Source organism: Bombus pyrosoma, linkage group LG7 (assembly GCF_014825855.1).
Source record: "Bombus pyrosoma isolate SC7728 linkage group LG7, ASM1482585v1, whole genome shotgun sequence".
Classification (NCBI taxonomy): Eukaryota; Metazoa; Arthropoda; class Insecta; order Hymenoptera; family Apidae; genus Bombus; species Bombus pyrosoma.
Window position 1 is genome coordinate 461,857 of NC_057776.1, and position 27,533 is coordinate 489,389.

The 27,533-nt window shown below is 33.3% G+C and overlaps 3 protein-coding genes and 2 long non-coding RNA genes across 13 annotated transcripts in view; 1 reads left to right on the forward strand and 4 right to left on the reverse strand.

The window, feature by feature from the left end:
* The window catches only part of LOC122568873 (protein cycle), a 120,801-nt gene extending 111,534 nt beyond the window's left edge, over nt 1-9,267 (reverse strand). For all 3 annotated transcript variants that reach the window (XM_043729124.1, XM_043729121.1, XM_043729125.1), the window contains exon 1: nt 9,246-9,267. In XM_043729124.1, the coding sequence (XP_043585059.1) occupies nt 9,246-9,252 (7 nt within the window). In that variant the 5' untranslated portion in view covers nt 9,253-9,267. The remainder of the gene's footprint in view (nt 1-9,245) is intronic.
* A 2,766-nt stretch (nt 9,268-12,033) lies between these two features.
* Nucleotides 12,034-27,533, forward strand: part of LOC122568894 — a 48,183-nt gene continuing 32,683 nt past the window's right edge. Inside the window, exons 1-2 of the long non-coding RNA XR_006317253.1 lie at nt 12,034-12,744; nt 23,824-23,971. This is a non-coding gene — a long non-coding RNA (uncharacterized LOC122568894). The remainder of the gene's footprint in view (nt 12,745-23,823; nt 23,972-27,533) is intronic.
* Nucleotides 12,941-14,307, reverse strand: LOC122568883 (nitric oxide synthase-interacting protein homolog). Its single transcript, XM_043729152.1, has 5 exons — nt 14,005-14,307; nt 13,808-13,919; nt 13,340-13,740; nt 13,144-13,252; nt 12,941-13,080 (listed from the first exon to the last, which is right to left on the reverse strand). The coding sequence occupies exons 1-5, from the start codon at nt 14,178-14,180 to the stop codon at nt 13,009-13,011; spliced, it is 870 nt and encodes a 289-aa protein (XP_043585087.1). The 5' UTR covers nt 14,181-14,307; the 3' UTR covers nt 12,941-13,008.
* On the reverse strand, nt 18,374-20,105 carry LOC122568885. The gene is made up of 3 exons (XM_043729155.1): nt 19,829-20,105; nt 19,344-19,395; nt 18,374-19,262 (listed from the first exon to the last, which is right to left on the reverse strand). Exons 2-3 carry the CDS (start codon nt 19,380-19,382, stop codon nt 18,819-18,821), a joined length of 483 nt encoding a protein of 160 aa, XP_043585090.1. The 5' UTR covers nt 19,383-19,395; nt 19,829-20,105; the 3' UTR covers nt 18,374-18,818.
* On the reverse strand, nt 23,962-27,528 carry LOC122568890. 7 transcript variants are annotated; one of them, XR_006317242.1, is made up of 4 exons: nt 27,254-27,528; nt 26,375-27,094; nt 25,301-26,303; nt 23,962-24,896 (listed from the first exon to the last, which is right to left on the reverse strand). It is a non-coding gene; the product is annotated as an uncharacterized LOC122568890 (long non-coding RNA). The 7 variants fall into 7 exon arrangements; XR_006317241.1 differs by having other exon boundaries at nt 25,301-26,020; nt 26,092-27,094; XR_006317243.1 differs by having other exon boundaries at nt 25,301-26,031; nt 26,092-27,094.

A 27,533-nucleotide genomic window follows, 5' to 3' on the forward strand; every position in this document is an offset into this window, starting at 1 on the left:
TAGTAAAAAGCGAGAAACAAATATGGGAACTGGCGAACTTCATAAAGAAAACCATGAAACCGAGAGCCTCCTGCTTGGATATATAAAGGAACCAAAGAATGCGTATAGAAGGATATACGTACCTTGTATTATATTATGTATATTAATGAATTAAGATTTAATTTAAAGCTATAAACTAAGGTAGAAACATTCGGTAATAGATTATGTGATCGGAAACCAGGAGAGGCGACAGAAGAAATAATTGACATGAAGGTCGGAAAAAGAACAGAGTCGGACCATATGCCACTAGAAGTAGAAATAGGGGGGCCAGAACTACAAAAAACCGAAGAAAGGGAAGAAGAAGAGAAGGAGAGAAGATGGTGGACAAGGGAAAGCATGGAAAAATACCTGGAGGAATGCAAAGATTGGACCTACGAGGGGAGAACAGTAGAGGAGCTGTGGACAGAAATCAAAAACAAGGTAAACAAAGCAATACCAAAGAAGAAAGTAAAAATAAGAAAATGGGGCATGGGAGAGAAAGTGTGGTATGACAAGGAGTGGAAAGAGAAGAAAAGAGAGGTGAGAAGGAAGATGACAAAGTTCAGGAAAGGAAAATGTAGCAGAGAAGAACTAATGGAGGAGAAGAAGGCATTCAAACTGTGGTGCAAAGAAAGAAAGGAAAGACACGAAGAAGAGGAAATGAAGAAGATCAGGAAGATTACAACAGAGCAAGAGATATGGAAGTACATAAACTAAGGTAGAAACAAAATGTATCAAGCGTACACATACGTAAATATATTGTAATAGGTATAAGGCTCAATACATAAACAAACAAAAATACAAGAAACGTGACTATCTTTCGGCAGCAAGGTACGAGGAGAGAACCCTAGAATCGAAAAAGGAGCTGGTAAAAGAGTGCATAAAGGAAAGAGAGAGAAACTGGGGAATGGCCAGGAAGGGAAAAGAGCAAGAAAGAGAAAGAAGGGACTAGAAGAGGTGAAAAATGGAGGGACACAGAGGAAGCAGGAGAAGAGCAAGAAAGTTGACAGGAGACCAAATTATAGAAGAAAGAAGGAAGGGGGAAACAGAAGAGGGGAGGAAAAGGATAAGGGAATCCAAATATAACAGATACTACAGAAACATAAGCAAAGATGAGGTACCAAAGTACTTGGAAGGGAGGATGAAGTGGAAGGACAGGAAAATTATAGCCAGATTCAGGTGCGGAAACGAGACCAGAGCGAGGGAACACTGGAAAGAGGAGGGAGAAAAAAGGTGCAGATTATGCGGAAGGGAAGAAGGGGACCTGAGACACGTAATAGAAGAATGCGAAATAGCGGGAGGACCAAAAGACATGGAAAAAACACTGAATGAGACTGGAGAAGGACTAATGGAATTAAAAACAATAATAGAGAAGAGAAGGGCAAGGGCAATACCAGACGGGGAGGAAGGACAAGAAGGTAGCACAGCAAGGAGGCAAAAGACCAAAGGACAATAATGTGTAGTCATAAGTTGCAATAGTTTGTAGTCATTAGTTTTAGCGACTGGAGATAAGAATATGCCAAGGAGTGCAATACAATAAATGTAAGAAATGTACATCAAAAGTTCGTCCAAAGCCGAAAGGCACGGACTAAAATAAATAAATAAAAAATAACTATCTTTCTTCAACACAGATTAAAATATTAATATTTTCCTCTGTGAAAAATATTTATATTCTTCGACATTCTTTTTCTCAATTCGTACTTTTTATTTAGCTTTTCGTTGTTAGAGAAGTGCAAAAATTTAAGAATATCAGACCCACACTAGACTCTGTTGTAGTAGTGCACACATTTTTCAGACGAATGCGTATCTAATACATTTTTATTTAAATTCATAAATATTATCCAATCATTACACACATCAAGATCGATCACACGAAGATGAAAGTTATGTGATAAGTTTATATTCAAATATAAATTTCAGTAATTGATTAAATCATTCAAGATATTGTCATCAGATATAAATTAAATTAATGTAAAGATCGGAATATAAACATGATGAAGCAAATGAAACAAAGTGATAAATATCAAACAATTTCTCTCTGTTCTTCCTTACAATATAAGATTGTTCTTGTTTAAAAATCATACTAATTCAACTGGCAGTAGTACGTAGTATTTTCCAAAGCTACATAATAATTCTCTTCAATGTCAAATGAATATATAACATGTAGAATGTAATAAAATAAATTAACTATCGAACACGCTATAAATTTTTCGTACAACCAAATATAATATTATCCAATTATCTTCGTGTATTTCAAATAAGATCGCTCAAATAAGAATTCGTTTGATACATTATGGAAGGAATATCGGTCAGCAGTACAAAATCGTAAGAATTCAAAGCGAACGTAGATACCTACGTATCGACTACGGTGAGCCATATCGTAGAGAAAGTGAAGCCGGTAGTGAATGCAACATGCGTTGAGACGTGACTCGGCCAATGGTTTTGGAATTTAACTTGATATTCTAAGCCGCGGGATGCAAATAATTATCAAACATAAAATGATGTTACGCTAGCCAACTGGACTCGCGTCTCTGCAATCACCGACCGGTATTATATTTCCTTGCAGGAGAAATGCTATTTGCATTTCAAATGCTTTGACCTTTTCGAATCTATGTACTGTAGCAATTTCTGCTTAGCTGGATTCGCCGTTGGCGATCTTGACTGGGTCATACTGCTGTCGAAACGTGCACACCGGGTCAAAACATTCCAGAATTCTTGTGGCGGATCGTCGCTTCGTGTAGTGTATGAACAGCACGCGTGCTGTTGCTTCTTAAGCTGTTGCTTTTAGAATTTACCATTTAGCGCTTTTATGTTTCGTATTTAACCCTCCTAAATTTCTTTAGTTTCAGGAAAATGCAAAGAAATATTTATCGATATGCGATTTTCACGCTAAAGATTTTCTTCAAACATAACATAGCGAGAACGAGATCGAAATGAAAAGATTCGAGAATTGCATTAAAGTTAAATTACTTCGTTTGAGAATTAAATAAGCAAATCCTTTTAGATGATCTAACGTATGTTTGCATCATTCTTGGAAAGTAAGCGCTATATCAAAATTTATATTATTTATTCCTTTTTATGATTCGTGCTTCTTCCATTCAAATAATAGGCAATTTCTTCTTTTGAATATTTATTGATATTTAGTCATAGGAACAGCCTTGCCCCTTTCATTCAGATTAATCCGCTGCGAAGAATTAATTCATAAAAGTGTTGAGTATCATACTGTTTTATTTTTCTTCTATTTTATTTTCGATTTGGGTTAAAATGTATGTACGTTCTCTGAATTATATAAAAGATAAGTTTGATAGTATAATTGTACACTATTGATTCTCATGATTGAAAGTAATGTAGATGAGAAATATTGGAGAATATATTATTTCTTTGCATTGGAACTGAAAGAGGAATTGCAAAATCTAAGTTCTTGGAATGAGATAAGATTAAGTAACACAGATTGTATAGTAATGATACAAGCTTAAGCAACACATAATTAAGGTGCTAGTGTGAAAGATGTGTCTTCCTATTTAAATTTCATCAACATACATGCATCAAATGTGGCAATAAAGCCGCTAAAAATGTACAAAATACACGTATAACAACATTATTATAAACTATATCGTAAATGATGTTCAGAATCATGTCTTTCGAGTACAGTTAGTGTATGCAATTTTACGTGACAATATGCAAATATTAAACTGCAACTTATCTCTGTTACGGACTTTACGCCTCCATGCCTTATTTTCCCAAAAATTAAATATATATGCAAAAAATATGTAACTTCCACTCAGAAACCTATAATCCAACATTTATTCGTACAAAGGAATATAGTTATTATAAAAACTACAACTATAATAATAGCAAAGCTATTTCTTACACATAAAGAAATTGAAAATTATTTCTGAGAAAAATGTCTTTATATTACGTGTCGCATATGACAAATATATATTATTCCTTTAAGCATAAATTAATAGTGAAATAAATTGTACGTTACAAATTCTTAGAAATATTTTGTTAGAATATGTTCAGATGCGCATGTTCCTTTAAAATGTGCACGTAACAGTGATTTATAAAATTTCCCGAACGACTCATCTGAATGTTCGGGAAATATAAATCAACGCATATAAGAAATTAGGTCACATTTCCCGAATGTACATGAGAAAATATAAGTGCGTTAAGTATCACTTAATGTAACACATCAGGGTAAAAAAGGTCAAGAGGTCTCATTCATATCGTCGTACAACAAGATTTAAATGCAGAAACTAGTAAAAACCATGGAGATGTGGTTGTTAATTTTAGGCGACAAATATTACAAATAATTTGCGTGTAATCGTTGACTTTGTTCGACATTGAGCTTTCATGCAATTCCAATCTTGTTCCTCCTATCGTTATTCACAATATTTATAATAAATTATATTTCATACTTGTATTCTTCAATAACTTAATAAAACTATCTCTTAGTATAGCATAAATTATATGTACTTAAATTTACAATAATTCCTCTTTTCTCCTCTTTCACATTTTCATAATACAAATCTAAGTAATATTTAATAAAAAAAAAAATTGTCCATTAGAATGGATTCATAAGAATATTAAATTATATGTAAAAGCGTAAATATTTAAATAATATTTAAATAATGAATTCTAATTGTTAGTGTAAAAAAGATTAATTTACTAATGACAAACTAACGCGTTTCATTTCTATCGATTGATTCATTTTCTTGAATTGTTCAGAAACACGATATCTTAATTGCTCTGCATTACAGCATTAATATGAAGTTGCAATTTAATCATTGATCAATAAAAACAAGAATCAACGAGCAACTATGAGGTGATATTATGAGATAAAAGATCAAATTTCCAATCCAACATATAATTGCAAACAACAAGCGATGATGCAACGTTCGTTTGTATACTTGATATTCGCTCAATAATGGAAAGCAAATTTTTCTACGAACACGAAAATTAAGGAATAGATAATTAAGGAGTAATAATTCTTAAGATATCGTTAGACTTTTTAAAGAAATATTTCAGAAATTATTCACAACTTTATTTTTGAACTATATTTATCATTAAATTGACACAAAACTTTTGTCGAAGTAAACACAGCTAGAAATTTGATAAGAAATTTAGAAAAATGAAAATGTTTGAAAATCGTAAGCCAATTTGCGAGTTTTACAGACAATTTGGAAAAATGAAAGTCTTCGTACCGTTGAAGAAAGTTCGGGTATTAAATGATTTTCTGTGCACAGTATCACCTCAGGGACAGATTACTTATTCAAGGTTTAACGAGGAAGCCATCGCCCATGTTGCAGCCTAGCAAGTGTAATCGATGATTCACTCCCCCCTCCCTCCCGATTTCTGCATGGCCTATATTGCGTTACGTAAATACTGCAAGCAAGTTGGGATCTATAGATCGTTTCGTGAGTCGTGGCGAATATTGGAAAGAACCCTATGTTTGCCCGCAACATTGTCTTACCAAGGGTATATTTTCTCCTGGATTTCAATTTAATGCGGTACATAATACGAACATAGCAAATCTTCTTCTTCTGAACAGTTAATCGAGAACGGTTATAGTAGGAAATACTAGCAATTTTATAGCCAAAGGATGGTAACGATATTAACATTTATATCTTTTAGAAAAATGTCACAATTAAACCCTTCAATATTAAGAATTTGTACGATCCATTATGATTTATTATATAAATATACATATTTATATTTCCTCGTTATATTGCACAATGGCTACAATTATCAGGTTCTACATTTCATTTTTATGATTTCAAATTTTTATCATACGAAAGTACTATTAGATTGATACCGAGTTTAATATATTATTGTTAGACGTAATTAATTTGTATGTAAGTACTGTAATAAATACAATGGCGAGCAAAGTCTTTACAGTTTTAATTATTTACTTAAATTAATTAATAAAATAGATTAAATTAATCACTAATGCAAAGTACATATACATCCTGTATATTGAAACTTGAGGGAGTGGAATGAAATGGAAACGTAATAATACGTCTATAACGAATTCACAACAAATTCATTCATCTCGATATGAAACTGCAAAACAAATAATAACGCTATACTTTACAAGAGGTATATTATAACGATTAATAATATCTTACAAGAGACAAGGGCTGCTGTTAATGAGTAAATAGTATTTAGTGATTTCTTAAATACTAAATAATTACATTGTTCACATGTTTTTAAGGCACTCTATGAGCAGCATTATCAACATTATCCACGAACGCGAAAGGAATTTTTTAATTGTTTAATATGAATGTGGATAATATAAATATAAATACTTAAGGCAATAGAAAATTCTCTCGTCTGTTTAATATTGCCTCCTTACAGGAAATAATAAGGAATTCAAAAAGCAAAGTATTTCTAAAGATAACTGGAGGGTGATCGAGTCTCGTTTTGTAAATGTTACGAATTACAATTGCAAATAGAATTAATTGCATGTTGAGTAGTATGTTCTGCGTATCCTATCTACGTGTCGTAAAAAGTAAGAAAAGAAGAAGGAAGGAAATAGTGATTTTTCTGTAAAGTGTCTTTTCTATAACGGAAACAAGTTCACGCACATTTGAACCAAGAGGGAAGGGTATCTACGGTGGGAAAATGACCGTGCTGTACTCGAGAATTGCTTTGATATGAGGTAATGCGCACCGCAAAACACGCAAGATGTGTTACGTAATGTTTAAAGTGTGTACGAAGTACTGGTGACCGGGTATATCGATATATATTTATTAACAAGCGATCGCGGCTAACAGTTTCCGCTAAGAAGAAACTATTCCTCGTAATTCGCATAATTTGCACCGAACAAGGTGATTTTATCTTTTTCTTTTTTTTTTTTTTTTTAATGCTTTAAATTGGAAATTATCGCGTCGCATTAAAAAGACAAATGGATCTATTCGCTCGAATCTTTCCACGATCCATTAGTCTAACGTAATTTGAAAATGACGAAGCAAGAAGAAAACGTTTGAAGATGATGGTTCATACACATAAATATCAATTGCTTCGTAGTACTATGAAATCACTTCTAAGTTTTTCTTTGGAAAGATTGCTATTTTTCTTACATAAGCGGATGTGTTAAAGGTAAGTTCACTACGATTCACTTATTTTTCATTCATTCATTCAAAAATTTGCAGATTCAGAAATGCTATATGTGTTTTAAAGAGCAATTAAATTAGAAAAAGATAGATACTTTTCAAACTTATTAAAATTCTTCAACTTTCACAATCATTTTAAGAAAGTACATTTCTTTCGCAAAATTTAATTAAATAAGCATCGAATACAAAGAATTATGATAGTAATCGCTTTATGAAATCATTTATAATACGTAAGAGTAAAACTTATTTCGATTACACAAATGGATTTTTACACAATGAGACTTTATTTGCCTATCAAATAAAATCGGATGGATAAGGTCTAACGTAGAATACAAGTGGCTAACGTGTATGACAAGCATGACAAACATATTTATGATTATGTTTAGGTGCACGGGTGTGTCTACTAGTTTCTTGAAAAGGAAGGTCAGTTGTTTAGTATGCCTGTACAACAAAAGCAAACCACGTACGGTAGTAAACTACTGCTAGTTCCTACTTTCTCTCCTGCAGGCTTCGTCATTAATGAAACAGCCCTTCCTATTGCTGTGTTAAAAGTGATCGACAGATTAATCTTACCGTCGAAAAATCATGCTAACGAGAAAAGTCGCTCGGGAATAAATGTTCGTTCCTTAGATTTAAATTATGTAACTAGTCAATGTGTGTTATAATCGCGGAAGAATAGAAATAACGCTACTTATCCACTTAATGGGTTACTGGTAAGTATTAGTAAACAATAAAAAAATCGAATTAGAATTTTTCTAAAAAGAATCTCGCTGTTAAATTAAATGCAAACGGAACTTCGTCATTTAAGTGGTCTCGAGGGAAGGAGTTAAATCACAGATTGTGTATTCTAAAACATTTATACATATGCTAATACTATTGAACACACATAATTAATGAATAGAGTTTTAGTATTTACATGATTGTCACATTTTTATATTATTAATATTATTGTATTAAAGTTTTTAGGAGAAGACATAATAATAGAGAATATGATAGTGACATTTAAATGAGAAATATTGTGTAATTCTTCTTAAGCAAATTTTGATTTCAAAAATTTGAAATAAATTTCACTGTGAGGCTTTTTGAGAAACGAAAGATAATTTTGTATCATGTAATCATGTAATCAAAGTAAGTGCAAGTTTGTAAATCTATCATAAGGAAGATATAAATAGTTTGCTCTACTTGCAGAAGTCAATTACACATATTGTGATACATTTTAAAATTACTGATTTATAACGACTGATACAATAGAATAAAACAATTTAATACAAATCGAAGATTTTCTACGTAACCTTATACTAGGAAAATTTTAACATTCTATGCTTCATCTTATTCTTAATATGTAAGAATTAACGTATAAAACGTATTTTTATGATTCATGTATTTGCATGATCCACGAAATCTTATATTCTACAGATCTAAATATGTATAACGTACAATAACTTTTATTATTAAATTACTAATTGCGTTTTGATGTATAAAATAACATGCTATCTATCATAAATAAATTTGTTAGTACCTAAAGTAAGTGTCTAATTAATCTATTAAGAATCAACTCTATACAATACAACATTTCCTTTGTTATTTCTTTTTAGTCATCTTGCATGGAATTCATTTTTTAACATTTTCACATTATGTAAATGAAATCAAAGGATTTTCTTGTTATTTTTTTTGTTTCTATCTCTCCCTTTACTCATATTCTACAATATAAAGAAATTGAGATATTTATAGCATTATGATGACCTACTTCTCTTAAATTATGAAAATTTTCTTATGTTTCCGATTTATGTAATATCTATTGTGAAGTATACATTATTCTAATAAACTTGGTATACCTTAAACAATATGCAGAGTATTAACAAACTAGTACAAGTCAAGAATATACAACAAAATTTTTTCATATGACGCTTCCTGTTCGAAAAAATCGAGTTTGGAAATTTGTCAAGTATTCTTGAACTTGGCTTAAATAATGGCGTAAATAATTGATAGAAGGTGATCCTGTGCCTGAAAATAAGAGAAAGATGTAGAATAAAGTTTTTTCGTAAGATACTTTCTTCCCAAGAAAAATAAATTTGTAAATTTACTATGTGTATGTACCAGACGAGTTCTTACCAAACATGTTCAAACTCTTCTTGAAAGCGAGCCTGAAACGGAAAAATCTTATTTTACATTTTTTACTTATTTTCGCGTGTAGAATAACGTTTTGTTAGTTATTTGCACATACATAGCTGGTAATTAGCTAAGTTTAAGTATACTTAATAATTTTTCAAACTCGATTTTCTCGAAAACGAAGCGTCATATGAAAAAATTGTATTCTATATTCTTGATTTGCTTTTTCATGTAAGTTCACCTCCTTTCGCCTTGTGCCATTTACATCATAATACACCATTATTAAAACTTTAGTTCAAGACTAATCAACATCCAACTATTCATTTCAAGTTCATCTATCCATTGATATATGATGATCGGTTCACCAGTATCAGCCCTCATTCGGATCAACAAATTGATCAGAGATTATGACTTAAAGGATTATTGATATGTGCATAAATATTAATATATATAATATGCCTCGGAAGATTGATAAGTTACAATATATCCAAGTAAAAGATTATTCTACATGCAAAAATAACTTGAAAACAAGAATAAATATCTCGCATTTAACTATCGTTTACAACAAAATCAAATAACAAAATTTGGCAAGGATACATAGTACATATCTGTACGTACACTACCGTTCATGAGTCACAGTACATTTAAGATAGTTTTGTAATAAAATTTTCAAATTATATAATGCATATTGTACATGCAATGAATAGGTATTAATTTCATTTTGCAATTACAATATCCATTTATACTTATCCTAGATGATTAACAATAAGATTTCCATGACTTATGATTAGTAGAGTGAATAATTAACTTCCGATAAAGTATTTATCTCAAATTTACAAACATTTATTCTAAGCTCTACTTTTTTAAAAATAAACTGGAACGAAAAACTTAATTCTATTTCTTTTTATTTATTCCTGCATGTAAAATAAGGTCCAAGTGCACTCATCATAGGATATGTGTACAGTGCAATAAAATCGAATGGGTGAAAGAACTGCAGCAATCGTGCTGCAATATGCGCTATGCGCCTCGTAGACGATGATATAACGTCGTGTCGCCTCTTATCATCTACGCGTGCACGAAAACACATACATGATATGTTTTTACTCTCGTGTATGTGTTTCATGCGATCGGCGTGAACTATTTGTTACGCATGCACTCTGCATCATGGTCGGTCAACCTAGCTTATCCTTCTATTACGTATGACACGTATACACATGAACGTACATGTATGTAAGACTGGAACATGGATATGGCAAATACATACGCGACCGATACATATTTTGTAGTTATGTATACAGCGTACATATATGTTTAATGATATAACAAGGTTTAACGTACACTTATGTACGTATGTACACACGTACATTTAATATTTTTATGAATATATGAATATATGAATATATAAATATATACTATTGTTTACATTAGAAGGTTATCTTACCATTAGTATTATTATCGGTGCTATTATTATATGCCAACGTATTACCGATAAATGTACATTTTTTTATCTAATGTGTCAGATAATTAATACAACTTGTTTGTATTTCTATGTGTATGTCGAATGGTTTATATAGATTTTATGTTAATTGCGCCTAATGTTATATAGTCTTAGGTTATCCTATAAATGATAATGAATGTAAATGAAATAGATAGGAAACAGAAAGAGCTATAATACATTTTGCCTCTCAATTATATTGGAAACAAATTTCAGTCAGAAATTTAAACAATAACGCACTCAGATTTGTGTCATCTTCAAGTAACTTTCACCACTTAATTGTATATCTGTCGATTAATTATTTAAAATGTTTTATCTGCATACGATACGTCATTCAAGCCGTTATACACAATGCTTCGCGATTGCCATCACAATTTTAATCGTTTAGATTGGATCAACTGTATCAACTGGTATTCGAGTTACAATGACACATGTGAAAATCGATATAAATCGACAACTTAAAATCGATCTAGTTGATACAATATATAATAGATTTATTTCCATTTATCTTCATTTTTGTTATAATTTTAATATTTCAAAAATAATACTTTTTTACTGACTTGTAAATCGTTAATAATGCGCTTTACGTATTTTATTTGGAAAATAATCTAGAACGATTCTCATATGTTTAAGTTATATACGTCGACGCTAATACTATCTGCAGAAAATGCACGTTCGTGAAAAATGAGATGTCGCGATGTCCGGTAGCGGGGATAGTCGCATCGTGTTAAACCCGCGTACGCACAAACGAAAATGACGCAAAGTATCAGCTACGGACGATGATTGATGCTTAAAAACATATCGGTGTAGTTAATGTACGATGTTTGTCTTATGTAACACCGCGGTTTTATTTGCTTTTGAATGTTTCACGTTTGACGAGATACAAGTCGAACAAGCCCGAAATGCGTCGAAATTTCGTTTACATTTCACCAGTCACATTATCTCGCCGCTGATAATCAACTAATCGATGCATTTACATGTCCTACTTACAGATCTATTGTAGACACTTGTTCGCTGAGTTGCTAGAAACTTACGTGCGAAACTAATCAAATCGAGCTATTACAATATGTATAAACGACTGTATTAAAATTTGAAAACAAGTACATTCTTTTTTATACGTCGGTTATCCACGAATACTTATTGATATTTGCAACGATCTTGCTCAGTGATTGTTTCGCTCGAAAAAGGTATCAAAAATGCTGACTTACCAAATGCTTAAAATGTTACCGTCGTGGCATTGCACATGTGACAATACTCGATCCGATAAATGACACACTTAAACAGAGGGACACTCACCTTTAATCTATTGGTGAACTATCATCGCGACTTCTGCACTTGATAACTGATGCTGACACTTAATTTTCCGGTAAAAAAGACAGTTGCGGGAAATCGGAGTTTAGAACGCGCGCAAGCACTACGCGACAGCAAACACTAACGTAGTCTCGCAGATTGCCGCCTGGCCGGTAGAGCGCCAGAATTTCGGAATGCTTTAAAAAACTATATTCCTTGAGATGGCGACACCTTCTGACAGAAGCCATAGCCTGGATTGGATCGCGAATCGATATTCTATGCGAATGGAATTATGGGACTGCTATTTTCCCGCCGACCGAAAACGCGCTAAACAAATTTTGCATTTGGCCCACTCATACTGCATCATTTTCTTCCAATCAATTAACGACTAGTTCAAACTCGAATTGTAAGAAGCTAACATGTGTGGCGTGCTTTCTATCATAATTCCACCTTAAACAATTTTCTTTTTATAAATATAGTAAAAACATATAAAATTATTGCAAAATTTCGGTTGAATGTACGGATGAATATACGGATACATACCAGTTGAATGTAATATATTATATTTTCATTCGTCACGATAAATTTCTTTTTCTGATTTCTTTTATTAAACCGGACAGTGGTGAGTGTAGTAAAACTGTTAAAGGATCAAAATTAACGAAAAGATAAAAAATGTTTCCTACAATGAAGCAACTTCAGTGCATCTATATTAAAGACGTATGTATGTCTCTATTATTAAATTTTCTTATGAAGAATCAAGATATTTACTTATTTTTTAACAAATTTAAAAATATTACCTTATTTTGTACCTAATATTCATGGATATAAAATATATGCAAACGCAAAAGAAAATTTTACTTCTTTTTAACTTTTTTAAACGTGAAACAATTTTCATAAAATTAAAATAATATCATTTTAATTTTATTAATTCTTTATTTTACTAGTTCAATATATTAAAAATTTTATATCTAAAAATATACTTTATGCTTGTAACACTGGTCTTTCGTGTTTGCCTTCTAAGCCATCATTAACAGCCGAATATCCAGTACCACCCTGGAAAAAAGTTAAGGTTATTCTTCTACTTTGCTTATTTTGTCTATTATTCTTAACAATTACCCTTTGAAGAGGTATAATATCTGCTTCAGTCAATTCTGTACTATCTAAAGGATTGATCCAATCCTTCCTAATAATTTTTTCTACGCACTCCATTGTAACCACATCGCCGCTGAAAAGATCATAAAATATTTGTTTATGTCCAATATATAACAAATAATGCAATACAAAAAACATTGAAAAGTGAAAAATATCATACGTTGTCCTTATAACTGCACATGGTACACTGTTACTTAAGATATCATGTGTAATTGGACACATATATCTTGCTTGCTTAACAATAAGAGACTTTTTGTCATCCGGATCTTTTACTTCAGTAAATTTTACAGGAATAAGATCTTTTATTTTCAATGGTTTTCCACTAAGAGGACAGTATATCGTCTTATCTGGCTTTTGCAATATAGTTTCTTTCGCCTCTGGTGTCTTAGATGGAATCCAAAAACTTGGTAACATTTTATCTTTACCATTACTCATATTAGAAACCGAAGAGCCAGATTCTTTGGCTGCAATTTGACTTCGAGAAACAATATTCTTCTCTCCCTTTAAAAATTTCTGTAATTTCTGTAGTTCTTCGTTAGCGCTTTTTTCATTAGATTGCTCCTTGAAAAATTACAAACATTGATTACAAAATATTCAATAACACTTTCATTTATACATATTTATTTACCTCTTCTTGTTGTTTTTGTTTTTCATACTCCTTCAATTTCCTTGCGTATTCTTTCTTTTTGGTTAAGACATATTCCAGTATTGCTTCTTTGTCAAACAAATAACCATCCTTTCTGTAAACATAAGATTTGTAACCTAATAAGGTAATAATATGCTAAAATAAGATATAGTATGAAGATTATAATGCAATATACAAACGTTATGACAGGATTTCTGCAAGGTTGTAATGTGAGACAACAGCAGTCAAAATCCTTAACCGAATCTTTTCCCACTCTTTGTGTATTTGTACCATAACCTGAAGCTGCTGCATCTTTTCTTTTTTCGTGATAAGTATAAACAGCACCAGCAGTACAATTTCTCGCGTGCCGCGTCATGTTTCGTTTACTGATTTATTTCATTTAACCTAAACTTATTTTGTTGTTGTGTATCTAGTTACCGGCAGAGAGGAAATAAGAATACTCGCGTTTATGCCTCATGGCCCTCAGCGGCCAAGTGCTGAAGATGTTCCACGTTAGCATATACAAGAACCTATTTAGTTAAATACATTTATCCCTGCCCTCTCGCCCTCTAGAAATAAATTTTCTATGATTTCACGCTACAAGAGCCTATTTCATTGTACGGTTCTAGTAAAAAAGAAAGAGAAATTAATTGTATATTATATTTTTTTAGAGAAGAAAAGAAAATCTTTCTTCCACACGATAATGGATCAGTGGTATGATGTAATAACTTTAATATATTCTCTATACACGATAACCTTTTTGGTTTAACATTAAATTCGCTTTCCTCGCGATAATATTTTTACTATAATAAAACCTAAATTTCATTTTCATAATAATTTCAGCAGTTGGTAGGCTGCGAATAATATTTCTGACATGATGTATATGGTTTGCGGTATGTCTGTCTACAAAAACAAAAAAACACGTAAAAATAAATTAACTGCAGACAAGATTTGACGCAATGACTAATTTGCGATCCACGATTGTGATACATCTTACCTTTTTATTGAGGAGAATTTACTAATTCTCCTAATTTTAATCTATAATTAAAATTACGAGGATTATATATATTAAAATCGATAACCTAACACAGAGATTGTTCACGAGCAACACGATCGGTGAAGTCGAGTCGACGGTGAGCACGAAAATTACAGTATGAGTACAGGCCAGGTAACACGCGCCAGTAAGACTGTCAAGTCTTCCTCGGCACATTAATAAACTCATCGTTAAATCTGCGGAGTATTTCTTTGGCGCCCTACACGTCCTACCATCTTAAAGCTATGAGCTGGATGCTTTTCTGAAATCGATGCAGATTCAAATTGTGAAAAAAGCTCATAAAAACAGTTACTTTTCGAGTAAAAAGACTGAGTGGAGAGTTTTTTTTTTATTATTTATTGTAATTTTACAATTTGTCCAGTGGGACATTTGGTAAAATATTATAACTTAAATATACATAGCATGTGGAAGGTTACCCCCAGCGGGGTACCATCTTCGTGTTTGTTAGGTTATATCCTTTGTGAGATCTGCTGGGTGTTTCCTTTTTAGACTTCTTTCTATGCTTGTGTTGATCGTTTCCGCAGCCAGCCGGTTTGGATGTGTTGCTATTCTTAATCTGTACCTTTCCGCGCATCTGCTAATCTCCTTGACCGTTGGTATTCGCAGGTCCTTCCGAATATCCTCATTTCTAACGTACCATGGGGCGTTTACTATTGTTCTAAGAATTTTTGTTTGTAATGTCTCTATTTTGTTTATATGGCTCATTGCTGCTGTCCCCCAAAGTGGTATTCCGTATGTCCAGATTGGTTTTATGATTATTTTGTATATTTTTAATTTATTTTCTATGCTTAGTTTGGATTTCCGACTTGTTAGCCAATGCATTTGTCTCCTTGTTGTCTGTATTTTGTCTATTATTGATTTAATATGCTGTTTCCATGTGAGTTGTGTATCTATGTGGAGTCCTAGGTATTTGACTTGTCTTGTTTGTGTTATATGCGTGCTGTTCAGTAGGATGTTTGATGGCGTCTGTTTTCGCAATGTGAATGTAATATGGTTGCATTTGTTGGGGTTTGCTTTTATTTGTTTAATAACAGCCACTTTTCTATTTTTGTGATGTGTTCTTGTAGTAATGTGACTGCTGTTTCTGGGTTAGTGTGCCTGACTAGTACAGTTGTATCGTCCGCGAATGTCAGTATTTTGCTATTGGTAGTTGTTGGTCTGTTGGCCGTGTATAATGTGTATAGTATTGGTCCTAGGACGCTTCCTTGCGGAACCCCTGCCTTGATGTCTTTAACTTCAGAGTATGTGTCCTTGATCTTTATTACGAAGGTTCTGCTGCTTAAGTAGGATTTTATTAATTGGAATATTTTCTTCGGGAATTGTTTTCTGATTGTTTGTAGCAGGCTTTCGTGGTTTATTTTGTCAAATGCTTTCTCGATGTCCATAAAGAGGGCTGTACAGTATTGTTTGTTTTCTAATGCTAGTATTATTTCATTAATGAGCCTGTGAGTGGAGAGTGTCGTGAAAAGTTGTGTTAGTTACATCTTAGGAGAAAAGAAGCACGAAAGGCAGGGAGGGCTGCTACATGTTATCGAAAAGAGAGAGTATTTGCTGGATACTTACCATTCGGATCATCTTGGACCGATTTCGTCGACTAGGAAAAAAGAGCGACTTCACGGTAGTCCCGTTTACCAGTTCTGAAAGCTCGGCATATAATGAACTCGCGTGGTTTTGCTTTTAGGTTCGTTCGTGGCGACGATTGTAAATACAATGAATGACGAGTAACCTCGACATTGCAGCCACGCAGGAGGTCAGAGCCCACTAGCCTGGGTTCTAGCGATGGAGAGGGCATAGCTATCGACATCTCCACTTGTTCTCGCTATCTCTCCCTAGAACCCAGGCAATTGCAATCGCAATCGCAAGTCATCGGGACCGCTGGTCCAAACACCATGCGAATGAGGGCTTAATTTATAGCGTCTCTATCTTCGTTTCTTCTCCGACTAGGTATCCTACATGTAACTCTTCAGTACTTATTGCCTTTAGACATGTTTCTTGCACTGTTCTACCTCTCGTTTGTCTTATGTTCCTTATATTTCTACCATGAGCGTCATTACGTTCGCAACCATAACATTAAATATCATGATCCTTCTTTTATATATCCAACGTCATGTATTAAATGTACAGTATGTCCCTTTATAGCTACACATAATGTTATTAGAAATTCAAAGGTAGTGTTTTATCTATGTAACTTTCATTTCGAGTGACTTCGATGTGGTGCATTTATTGTCACGTCCCGCGCTCCGCACGTGCCGTAACGAAATAAGACTACATATGCAAATAGCGCGAGTGGCGATTCGAACATACACAACGAACGCACTTTGATAAAAGATTAACTAAATATAGACACATATAGAAATACTATTAAATAAGGGAAAATAATAGATCAATAAAATAGGGACGTACATATATATATATGAAACGCGAAGATACATTGAATAGAATCAATTAATAAACTAAAAGTATATTTGGACCATTAAATAATACCGATTAATGAACCGAATGAGTCGCGAACCGATCAAATAAATCAAGAATAAGAAGGATTATATACGACGAATTAGCAAAACAAAATAAATGGGGCGACTGGAAGATATACTACAATCAATGGAATGGAAGATGGAATATGTAAAATACAAAATAAAAATAAAATCATTGAATAAAACTAATTAATAAACTGAACGAGCCGCGAACTGACCTGATGAACCAAAAAGAAGAATGACTACATACGACATAATAGCGAAAGGGAAATAATTGAAACAGCAGGAATACGTATTTTAATTAATTAACAAATACAAGAAATAAAATGGATAAGGTATGTACGACTAAATAAACCTGTTAACAAACCAAGTTATTAAGAACAGTTAACATTTTGACAAATGTGAAGAATTATCACACTACAAAATATATATCTATATATGAAATCAACAATCTAATAAATATAAAAATTTAAAATATACAGTATTGCATTATTAAAAATTAGTCCTATGGAAGGAATATATATGTATATATGTGCGTTCTACATTATTAAATCGAACAATTAGTAGTCTAGTAAACATAAAAAAAAAAATAAAATACACAATACTACATTATTAAAACTGGCTAACATTTTAGTAAATTTAAGAACTACATATGAAAATTACATTACGAAATATATATGTACATATATATGCGAGATCTACATTTTTAAACTAAACTATTAATAATCTAAATGAATATAAAGAAATAAAATATGATATTACATTATTAAAACTAATTAACATTTGGATAAACTTAAAGAATTTTATATGAAAATTACATTGTGAAATATATATATATATATTATTATTAAATCGAACAACTAATAATCTAATAAACGTAAAGAAATAAATATACGAAATTACCTTGTGAGGGTTACATTACAGAATATTCAACTAAACCAACTGAAGATTTAACCAACAAAATAATATGTATATATATATATATATATATATACATATATATATATATATATAGATATGCGAAAAAATCGGCATCGAACATAATCAAAATCAACACAAACGTCACACGACTCCTTCAGCAACTTTGATTTTTCGTTCCTGCTCACAACATTTCACACGTTGATTGCATCTTCTGAGACCACTCACGGATTCTTTGGAGCCCCTCTTCCTCTTGCGCTGAAGTGATGCATGCGGTGCATGGAAGATGAACGAAGCAGGACAGATTAAATAAAATAAAACAAAACAAAATACGCACTGGGACAGTCCGCATAGGAACCTCTGACGAAGATACCTCCGTATCCATCATTTAAAATCAAAATCACCAAAACCTATATTCGCGGAAACAGTAAATCAAACCAAACACCGGAGGCAACAATCACATGGGAATATTAATCAAAATCTACAATGAGCAAAATATATCTTTTATACAACGGAATATAAAATTATAAAAATTACACCATTAAATAACCTAAGCACGACACTATTGTCAAACAAAATCGGTATCATTGCACGGAACATCAGGATGCATTTCACGAGGCTTGTCCGCACACCAAAAACGTGCGACAGGGGGCGTCCCCTGCTGACCAGAAGAATGATGACGTAGGTGAGCGTCCGGAACCTCGTCGGGAACCTCCTGAGGGAAACGAACCTTCGCGAAAACGTCTGTATCAGGGACTTGGATGAAAGGGGTACTTGGCGGTAACTCAATGGTATCCTCATCGAACAGGGTCAGGTCGGTGGCCGAGGGGCCATTGGGATTTGATGCTGATGTTGGAGCCGCGGTGCCAATCTGCGTGGAAAGCAGCTTCTCCAACTTCTTCAACCTTTGCTCGCGATTTTTCACACCGCCACGACAGCCACGTCTTCTTGAACCATTCACATACCGTTTACGTGACTTTCTCTTCCCCCTATTTTTCTTCTTCTTCTTGCACTAAAACAAGACACACAAGTTTAAGGAAACAAACAACACACGAAACAGGACGAAGTTAAAATAAATTAACATAATACATACTTGTACAGTTTGCACAGGGGCGGATACTTCCGTGTCCATGACCCAATATAACCTGTATTCACAAAGAAAAACATAAAAACCACAATAAACTAAAATACCGAAATTACCGATCGTATAAAAACGATCGAAACCCAAACGATGAGATAACAAATAATCAAAACTCGTAATATTCCATTACGAATAAAGAAACGAAGACAGGATAACCTCAAACTATACATCTTTATAGTTAAATTAAACATTGAAAATCAAAACTTCAAAACCTTCAAAACCAAAAGCTCAACAAATTAAAATTTATTTACGCCCGTATTTACAAAGAACCGTAAATCACCAATAAATTAAAATATCGAAAGTAACGAGCATATAAAATACCAATCGAAATCCAAATAATGTGAACAGATAAATAAATAATCAAAACTCATAGAAACTACGCATTACAGACAACCACTTCACGTCATTTCCCATGAAATAATATATTAAAAACTTACTATTATGCAAAAATACTTTATTGAAGGAAACAAGAAGTAACGCGTGCTACATGTGCGAAGTCTCGGCGGAACAATGAGATGCCCACCGCCATGGAAGGTTCCAGGAGCATCGCGGATGCAACTTTAGCAAAGACACGTTGCCACGCGCCTTGAACGTTCCCACTGGCATCAGCAGGAAAGGTTCCAGAAGCATCGCAGACGCAACCTCAGCAAAAGACAAACCATTACAATATCCACATTTTATCACGTACTTTGAATGTTTCCATCAGCATCGAAAAAGAATACGAGAATTCAAGACACGGCGTAAACAGGATAACCAAGAAGATGAAAACTTCAGCAGAAGATAAGCAGATTATTTTCTGTGTTAACCTGTGATTACGGTGTTTTCAGTTCATTGAAAACACTCATTGATTTTCGCATTCCTCCACCCACTGTTAGCAGATATTGCTCATCTTTGGGCAAGGCTTGCGAAGTCACACAGATCTCACACAGAGAGAAATATTAATTAAATGCCAAAAGCAAGAAGAAATCGTAAGGATGAGAGTCGCCTCAGCAAAAAGCGAGCCGAACGTTGATATAAACGACTTATCACTGCCGAAATTAAAAGAGGAGAGAAAAGGCGTCGAGAAGAGTTACAATCACATGTTACAACATTTTACCAAATGTCCCACTGGACAAATTGTAAAATTAAAAATAAAGTAAAGTACAACGATTTGGAATCCTTTAAACGGGAACGCGCTCCATAATAGCGATACGAGTTTGGAATCTCATTCAAGTTGTTACCAAGAACACGACAAACGTAATACAACAATTTGGAATCCTTCAAATGGGAGTGCGCTCCATAAGAGCGATACGAGTTTGGGATCTCATTCAAGTTGTTACTAAGAACACGACAGACGTAACAATACCCATAATACGCCAGCATTCTTAATATAAAGACACAAAAAAAAATTTTTTTTGAAATAGTCCTTAGACTATTTCTGGTGGCAACAACTACCGTATTAATCGGAAATCTTAAATTTATATTTCGAATACTATCATTCCTTTCTTTTCGATTAAATTTAACGGCAAACATAATTGAAAACATATAATTGAAATCGTAACATTATCATACAACATTATATAACATTTATCTTATAAAAAGTTCATCATATATTTACACTATACGACCAAACATTGCAACAGTATAAAATCAATTTTGAGCTACATACAAATTGTCCAGATTAAAGAATCTTACAAATCCCATAACTTGGTCAGATTGATGCTTATAATAGAACTTCACAACGATAAAGTCTGAAGCTATAATTTTTAACAGTTTTTAAATCATTGAAAATACTGCACAGCATGGATGTAATAGTAGTCATGAAAAAATGTAATATACTTGCCATAATATCACTGTCTGTTGAGTACATGGCTTTCCATTTTGAAAATAGTTTCCACAACGAATTATGTAGTTTATAGAGATATCACTTATCAGACTTTATTGTTGCGAATATAATGGTGCACTATAGCCAGTGTCGTGATTTATATACCGTCGGTTATTACACGCTACTACAAACAAATATCCAAACTACAATCACATACAGGTCTACACACTCCTATACCGAAACCACACTGATGAAACCTTCCATCTTCTGAGTCCAAACAACTCAGGATAGGGAGCAAGAGGTCTCGTTCTGTGCATAGATGATGTACATAACATTTACACATAGGTACTATGAACGTCTCAGGCAGAGATAGTGACACTCCACTTATCTCTGTCTGCCATATAAGAAGGGACCTATTTTTACTCGCTATCTTAATTTTTTTCGACTCGACAGACGGTTGGTTTTCTTTGGCGAATGTGTAGACTAAGGTCAGACTTGTTTATATGACCGTGATAAAAACATTTCAGGACAATAACAAGTGTGTGTCATCATGGTAACAGGTCTGACGGTTAGATACAACATCTAAAAATCATATCTATTCTATTAATAAAAGATTGTAGATATTGATTGTGGAAGTAATAAACAAGACTTTATGTTATTAATCTACAAGTAAATCACTATATATAGTGTATTTTTTCATATATACTTCATAGAAAAATACTATATTCTATAAGAAGATAAAGGTTGTAACAAATATTGTAAATATAGAACAATATTTATTAGATTTAGTTTTGGAAATAGATATCTGTTGATATTGATATTATGTTTATAATAATACTCAAGGAGAGAATTTATAAATAATATTTCTATCGCTATGTTGTTATATCTGATTTTGGTCAACGCTCAAAACTTAGTTAAGATAGTCATCTGTTCCCCTTTTTTAAATTTTTACCTTCTTAACAGGAGTGTGATTTACTAACGTTAAAACATTTATTCAGATTTAGAGGAAAAAATAAAACGAAGCTTTACATCTAATTTCATAGTTATTTCTAACGTATACATGCAATAAAGATTAAATAATTTATTCGGATATAAGCAGCTCTATAAACTTTCAAACATATAGCAAGTCGAAATTTAAATCTAAGTTAAGCTACACAGGAAAGTGAACATTTTCTAGCATATATATCATTTATGTTATCAATTAGAAGAAAAGAACGTATAACAATCCTCCCTTAATTATTTAATGCCAAATTAATGCCAATTATTTTATTGAACATGTTGTATGAATGCAACAATGATTTTCGTTTGTTCAACTATTTATATTTTATCGCGAGTATTATCTTCAAAATATATTTCTATAGATAGATTGAGCTGTAGGAAGAATGATCTAAGAATGCTACAAGTGTTCGATATTTTATGACATTTTTGTTGAATGTTTCTAACTGTTATCCGGAAACAATGCGGTGTCTGTCATACATATTATAAACTGGTCTTTGTAAATATAAACTTTTTACATGAATGTAACCAATGACATCAGTGTTTTTTTCTCGTAACGTACACTTTTTGTCTTACTTTTTACTTTTACACAAATCTGTATCAATCACTCATGGCGACTGTGATAAATACATATATTTTGTGTATCGATTAATGTAACATCATTATGTGTAATCGCAAATAGATTTATGAAAATCTTATTGATATAAGAACATCGCAGCCCCTGCCAGGCTTAACTAATCCAGGTAGCATGGTACTGGGTACCTTGTGCGCTGCTTGGGCGTTACCCCAACCCCTATGGCCCTAGGGGTGCCCGGACGCTTAGGAAAGCACCCCTTACCAAAGATGACAATACTTGATATAAGAACATCGTTACTGTAATTTACTGATTTAACCCCTGCCCGTGCCATTTAGTTCGACGAAACTCGGGCCCAAGCGGTAGACATCGACGCGCGCTAAACAACCTGATGCTCGTAAACAGTCGCAATACGAACCAAAATGTAAATGTATCTGGTCGCGAGTCAGACTCACGATATTCATGTTTGGGCCAAAATCTTCATCGCGAGTCTGACTCGCTAAAGTACGGGAAGGGGTTAAAGAGGAACTTGAAACTTTTCCGCCTCTAAGTCGCTATTTTAATCAATTAAATTAATTAATTTGTGTTTGTTTTTATCTTATTATAATATTAACTTTCACTACAGTAGGGCGGAATACATATCCAAAGACGAGAAATCGTTAATTCTAATTGTAGAGTAGTAAACTTGTGATATTTTCTTATTCTACCCAAAGTATAATCTTATTTGTAAACAATGCTTAAAACACATCTGTATTATTGTTAAATATACGAAATCATGTTGAAGTAATCTACACGGCTTCTAATGTTATTAGATATTTCCGAAATTTGTCGATTATTATAAATCTCATGTGTAATCAAAATTTGGTCCTTAAGCTTTGATTCTCTTTTACCATTTTCCTTTCTAACAATTTTTACGAAAACTTATAATTTTATAATCGCAGATGTTTATAAAGCTCTGCAATTTGTAAACCAAGATGCATGGTGTATCATCTATTTTAGAATATTATTAAGTAGTTATAAGTAGACATTGCCTATATACAATCGAAACAACGTTGCAGGTACCTACTTTCTGGCAATCCTAAGTAAAGCGCTTATCGCGTAATGGAAGTTGTGGAAAACATCATCATCATCACGGAGCAGCATACGGAATGACATGGAGCGATAGAGAGGGACGACTCGAATAGGTGACGTAAACATAAACTTAGGGTACGTATTAACATTAAGTTAATAATATGTATTAACCCCATAACGTACGATTTAAATTCGAGAATTTTGGGCCGAAAACGTAAAGAAGCTCGCGCAGCCTTCGAGTCATTCGCACGACTTGTGTAGTACGTACCACGAGCGATGCCGATTAGTCCGATCATCTACTATGGGCTATGCCCGTCATCGCATTACGAGCTATGCCCGTAGTTGTAGGATAAGGGGTTAACTATGAGTAAAACAAAGAAACTCTCGCATCTGCATGATACAATTCTGATAAATTCTGGAAACTTTTCTCTGTTTTAATTCTCTTTTTATTCTTTTGTTACCTTTTTTCGAATTTTCTTCGACGATAATAAAGTACTCGATAAATAGAGACGGAGTACAATCGTTTTTACAATATTGAAACTAAAAGTACCATTTTCTGAAGGAGAGACGTCTCGTTTACGAAAGTAATGGCGCATTTACGAGCATTCTTAATTTCTTCATTTAAACTTGCTAATTTTTAATTTTCCAGTTTGTTTAAAAAATCAATAAATCATACTGAAATGAAACGTATTTTTATTTCTATTCCACGAATCCAGTTCACTCAGAATCAACACGATTGATGATTTTCATTCTCTTCTCCTACGAGACCTAAAGAGATAAAGAGAAAAACAAAAAATTACATATTATTATTAATAACGGAGTAATAAAAAAAGAAAATTATAATGGATGCTTGCTGTCAGGTTTCAATCGACTTTTCGTATTATTGTTGGTCCGAAGTCGCATTTCTAGAATTTTTATATCCAATATCGGAATTCCAATATCGTTCTGCTTCAGCTTTAGTTTGCCGCTTTCATCATCTTTTATTCGACGCAATGCTTCGATTAAACTCTCTTGACTGCACTGAGCTCCAAGCTAAGCGTTACTTTTTCTTTTCAATATCCTGAAATTAAGATGAAAATGGAATGAGAAAAAAACGAATAAATGGTATATACAAATATGTTTCGATTATCAAATTTTTCATTAAAAATTAAACAATTTGCCTTGAGATATTATAGCCACGTTATCTATTAAAATAGCGTTTCTGTATTTTGAACATTAAAAGCATCATTTGAATCTATTTAGCTTCCACTGATACAGTGCGCCATCACTTTCGATTAAAAGAAGTGCAAAATCTGTCCCAAAACATGCGGAAGAGATGCCGCATTTTTTCATTTCTGCGTAATACGTCGAAAATAACTTTTTCCCGACAAAGAAACATTCTATAGGTTCCCTTTAACGTATCAACGAGATGTAGATTTGAAGAAAAGTATGAATTTTTAATTGAAACGAATATATTGTACTTACCTTGAATAGCACCAAAGTCTCTAAAAATAACGAAGGAAGCACGCTCTTGCTTGCCTATGTTTCGTTACTGACAATCTTGAAATCCCGAAAATGCGTTATCATTCCCATAATTACACTTTCTAGCAGTAGTTTATATTCATGTTCTAGTCATATTTAGTGTCGTACCTACTACAACCGCATCTATCTAGCTTTAACTCGCTTCTTTTTCTAGCTTATTCTCTTTTCGCCACTTTTACACCTTATTCGTTCGTGAACTTTATATCTTCTGCTTGAAAATACAACCCTTCTGTGTTCAGAAGGAGCGAGGAAAGAGAAGGTGGAAAGAAAGAGCAAATAGGTACGATATTTATAAATAAATAATAATATATATATGCATCTTAAGTTCTATGCGTCTTAAGCTGCAGGGATACCTTGCGTTTCCTGTATTTTGCGAAGAGGTGCAATTTCCTAGGGTGAAAGAAGATATCATTCACTCGGAAACCACATAGGTCCCTGATTTTCGAAAGCGCTCTTTCCTTGTGATTTTAAAACAAAGGACGCATTTCTTTTCGGCTTCCCCATTCCTAGCGTAATTACCTGGCTGATTTCTGATCTCTGTTATCCATGGCGCCATAAATCGAACTTTCATTGCCCGAGATTATCCCTTCGATCAATCCATAAATTCGGGCGCAAAAGTATTTAGCTAAAGCATAGCACTTGAGCCGATAATTTTATTTTTCTCTGAAACATTTCTAATTGTCAATAAGTAAAAAAGCAAATCCTATAGGTAATGCTATTTGTATAGAACCAACTGTTTAAGTGGCTGGGGCAGTTTAGCTTGCCAATAGAAACGGTTCCATATAAACATATTATATGAATACATTGTATATAAATGTATATTAGATGGCGTCGTGATCCGGGGAACCTCAACGTTTAGCGACTGCGATGGTTAGCGTCTTCAGGTATTCTTCGTAGAATCAACACGAGCGAATGGTACAGGCTATCTTGCGTGTATTTTACCATCCTGGTTAAATGTGATGTTTCGAATAAATCGTAATGAGTTTATAATAATATGTGTATAGATTATGTTCATACAAAATTCGCTTATATATTTATCCCTTGCTTTGTCCAGTTCGACATTCGGTAAATTTTTCTAGCTTTGTTGCTAAATAACATGTGGATGGCTACCCCCAGTGGCATACCATCTTCGAGTTTGTCTATTTTATTTCTTTAGTGAAGTCAGTGGGGTGTTTTCTAGTCTCCTTTTTATGAGGTTTCTGCTCGCTTCAGCAGCCAGCTGGTTTTGTTGTGTCGCCGTTCTTTTCTTGCATTGTTTTGCGTATCTACTGATTTCTTTTTCTACCGTTGGTTCGAATGTTTGATCCCTGGTTGAACAGTTTTTCGTACTTTGTAAGGCCGAGTTTTGACCTTGCAGGATTTCTGTGTTGCCAAGCTTCCCTCAACCAGCGACTAGTTCCTTTATCCTAGCTCAAGGACATATCTCGTTACGGATGCATTCACTGCGAGTTGGTTGCCTTTAAAAATAAGTCACTAGTTAATCGTCATCGTTGCTAGTTGCTGATAGTCATCCTTAGTCGTTACTCATCATAGCGAATCGGTGTTGATCATACGTAGTCGTCATTTGTCACAGCTAATAGTTATTTATCATCTCTAGTTGCTTCTCGTTATCGCCGGTTAGTAGTCAGCTCTAGTTGGTAGGCTCTAGTGGGTGGTTGTTTGAGCTAATTAGTTTTATTAGTCGGCACACCATGTGTAAATGTCAATCAATCTCAAACGATCGCAACATTCAATCAACTACAAAGAATAAACAGTGGTGAATGAAACTTTTAACAACATATTTGCTTACTTAATAAATAATTAAATACATCTCAAATATAATATGTGATAAACTAATAAAAAATATAAAGCTAAATAAATAATATAGAAGCAATTAAATTTAATTATTGCTATTACCTATCTCGGATAGAAAACTAGAATCATTCAATAAAATAGGTTTTTGTAGCGTGGAACCACAGGGAGTATAGCTTGTTTGTAGTGGAAAATAGATTCTTATACATGCTAGCATAGAACAACTTCAGCAATTGGTCGCGTGGTGCAGCACCTGTATTGTAGAACAAGTAGACAATAGGCGTGAGCACTCTCATTTCTTCACTGTTATCAGTCTTATCGCCGTATTTACCGGAATACGTAAATGTTTACAAGCGCCACCAATACTCGTATGCTAGTTTAAACC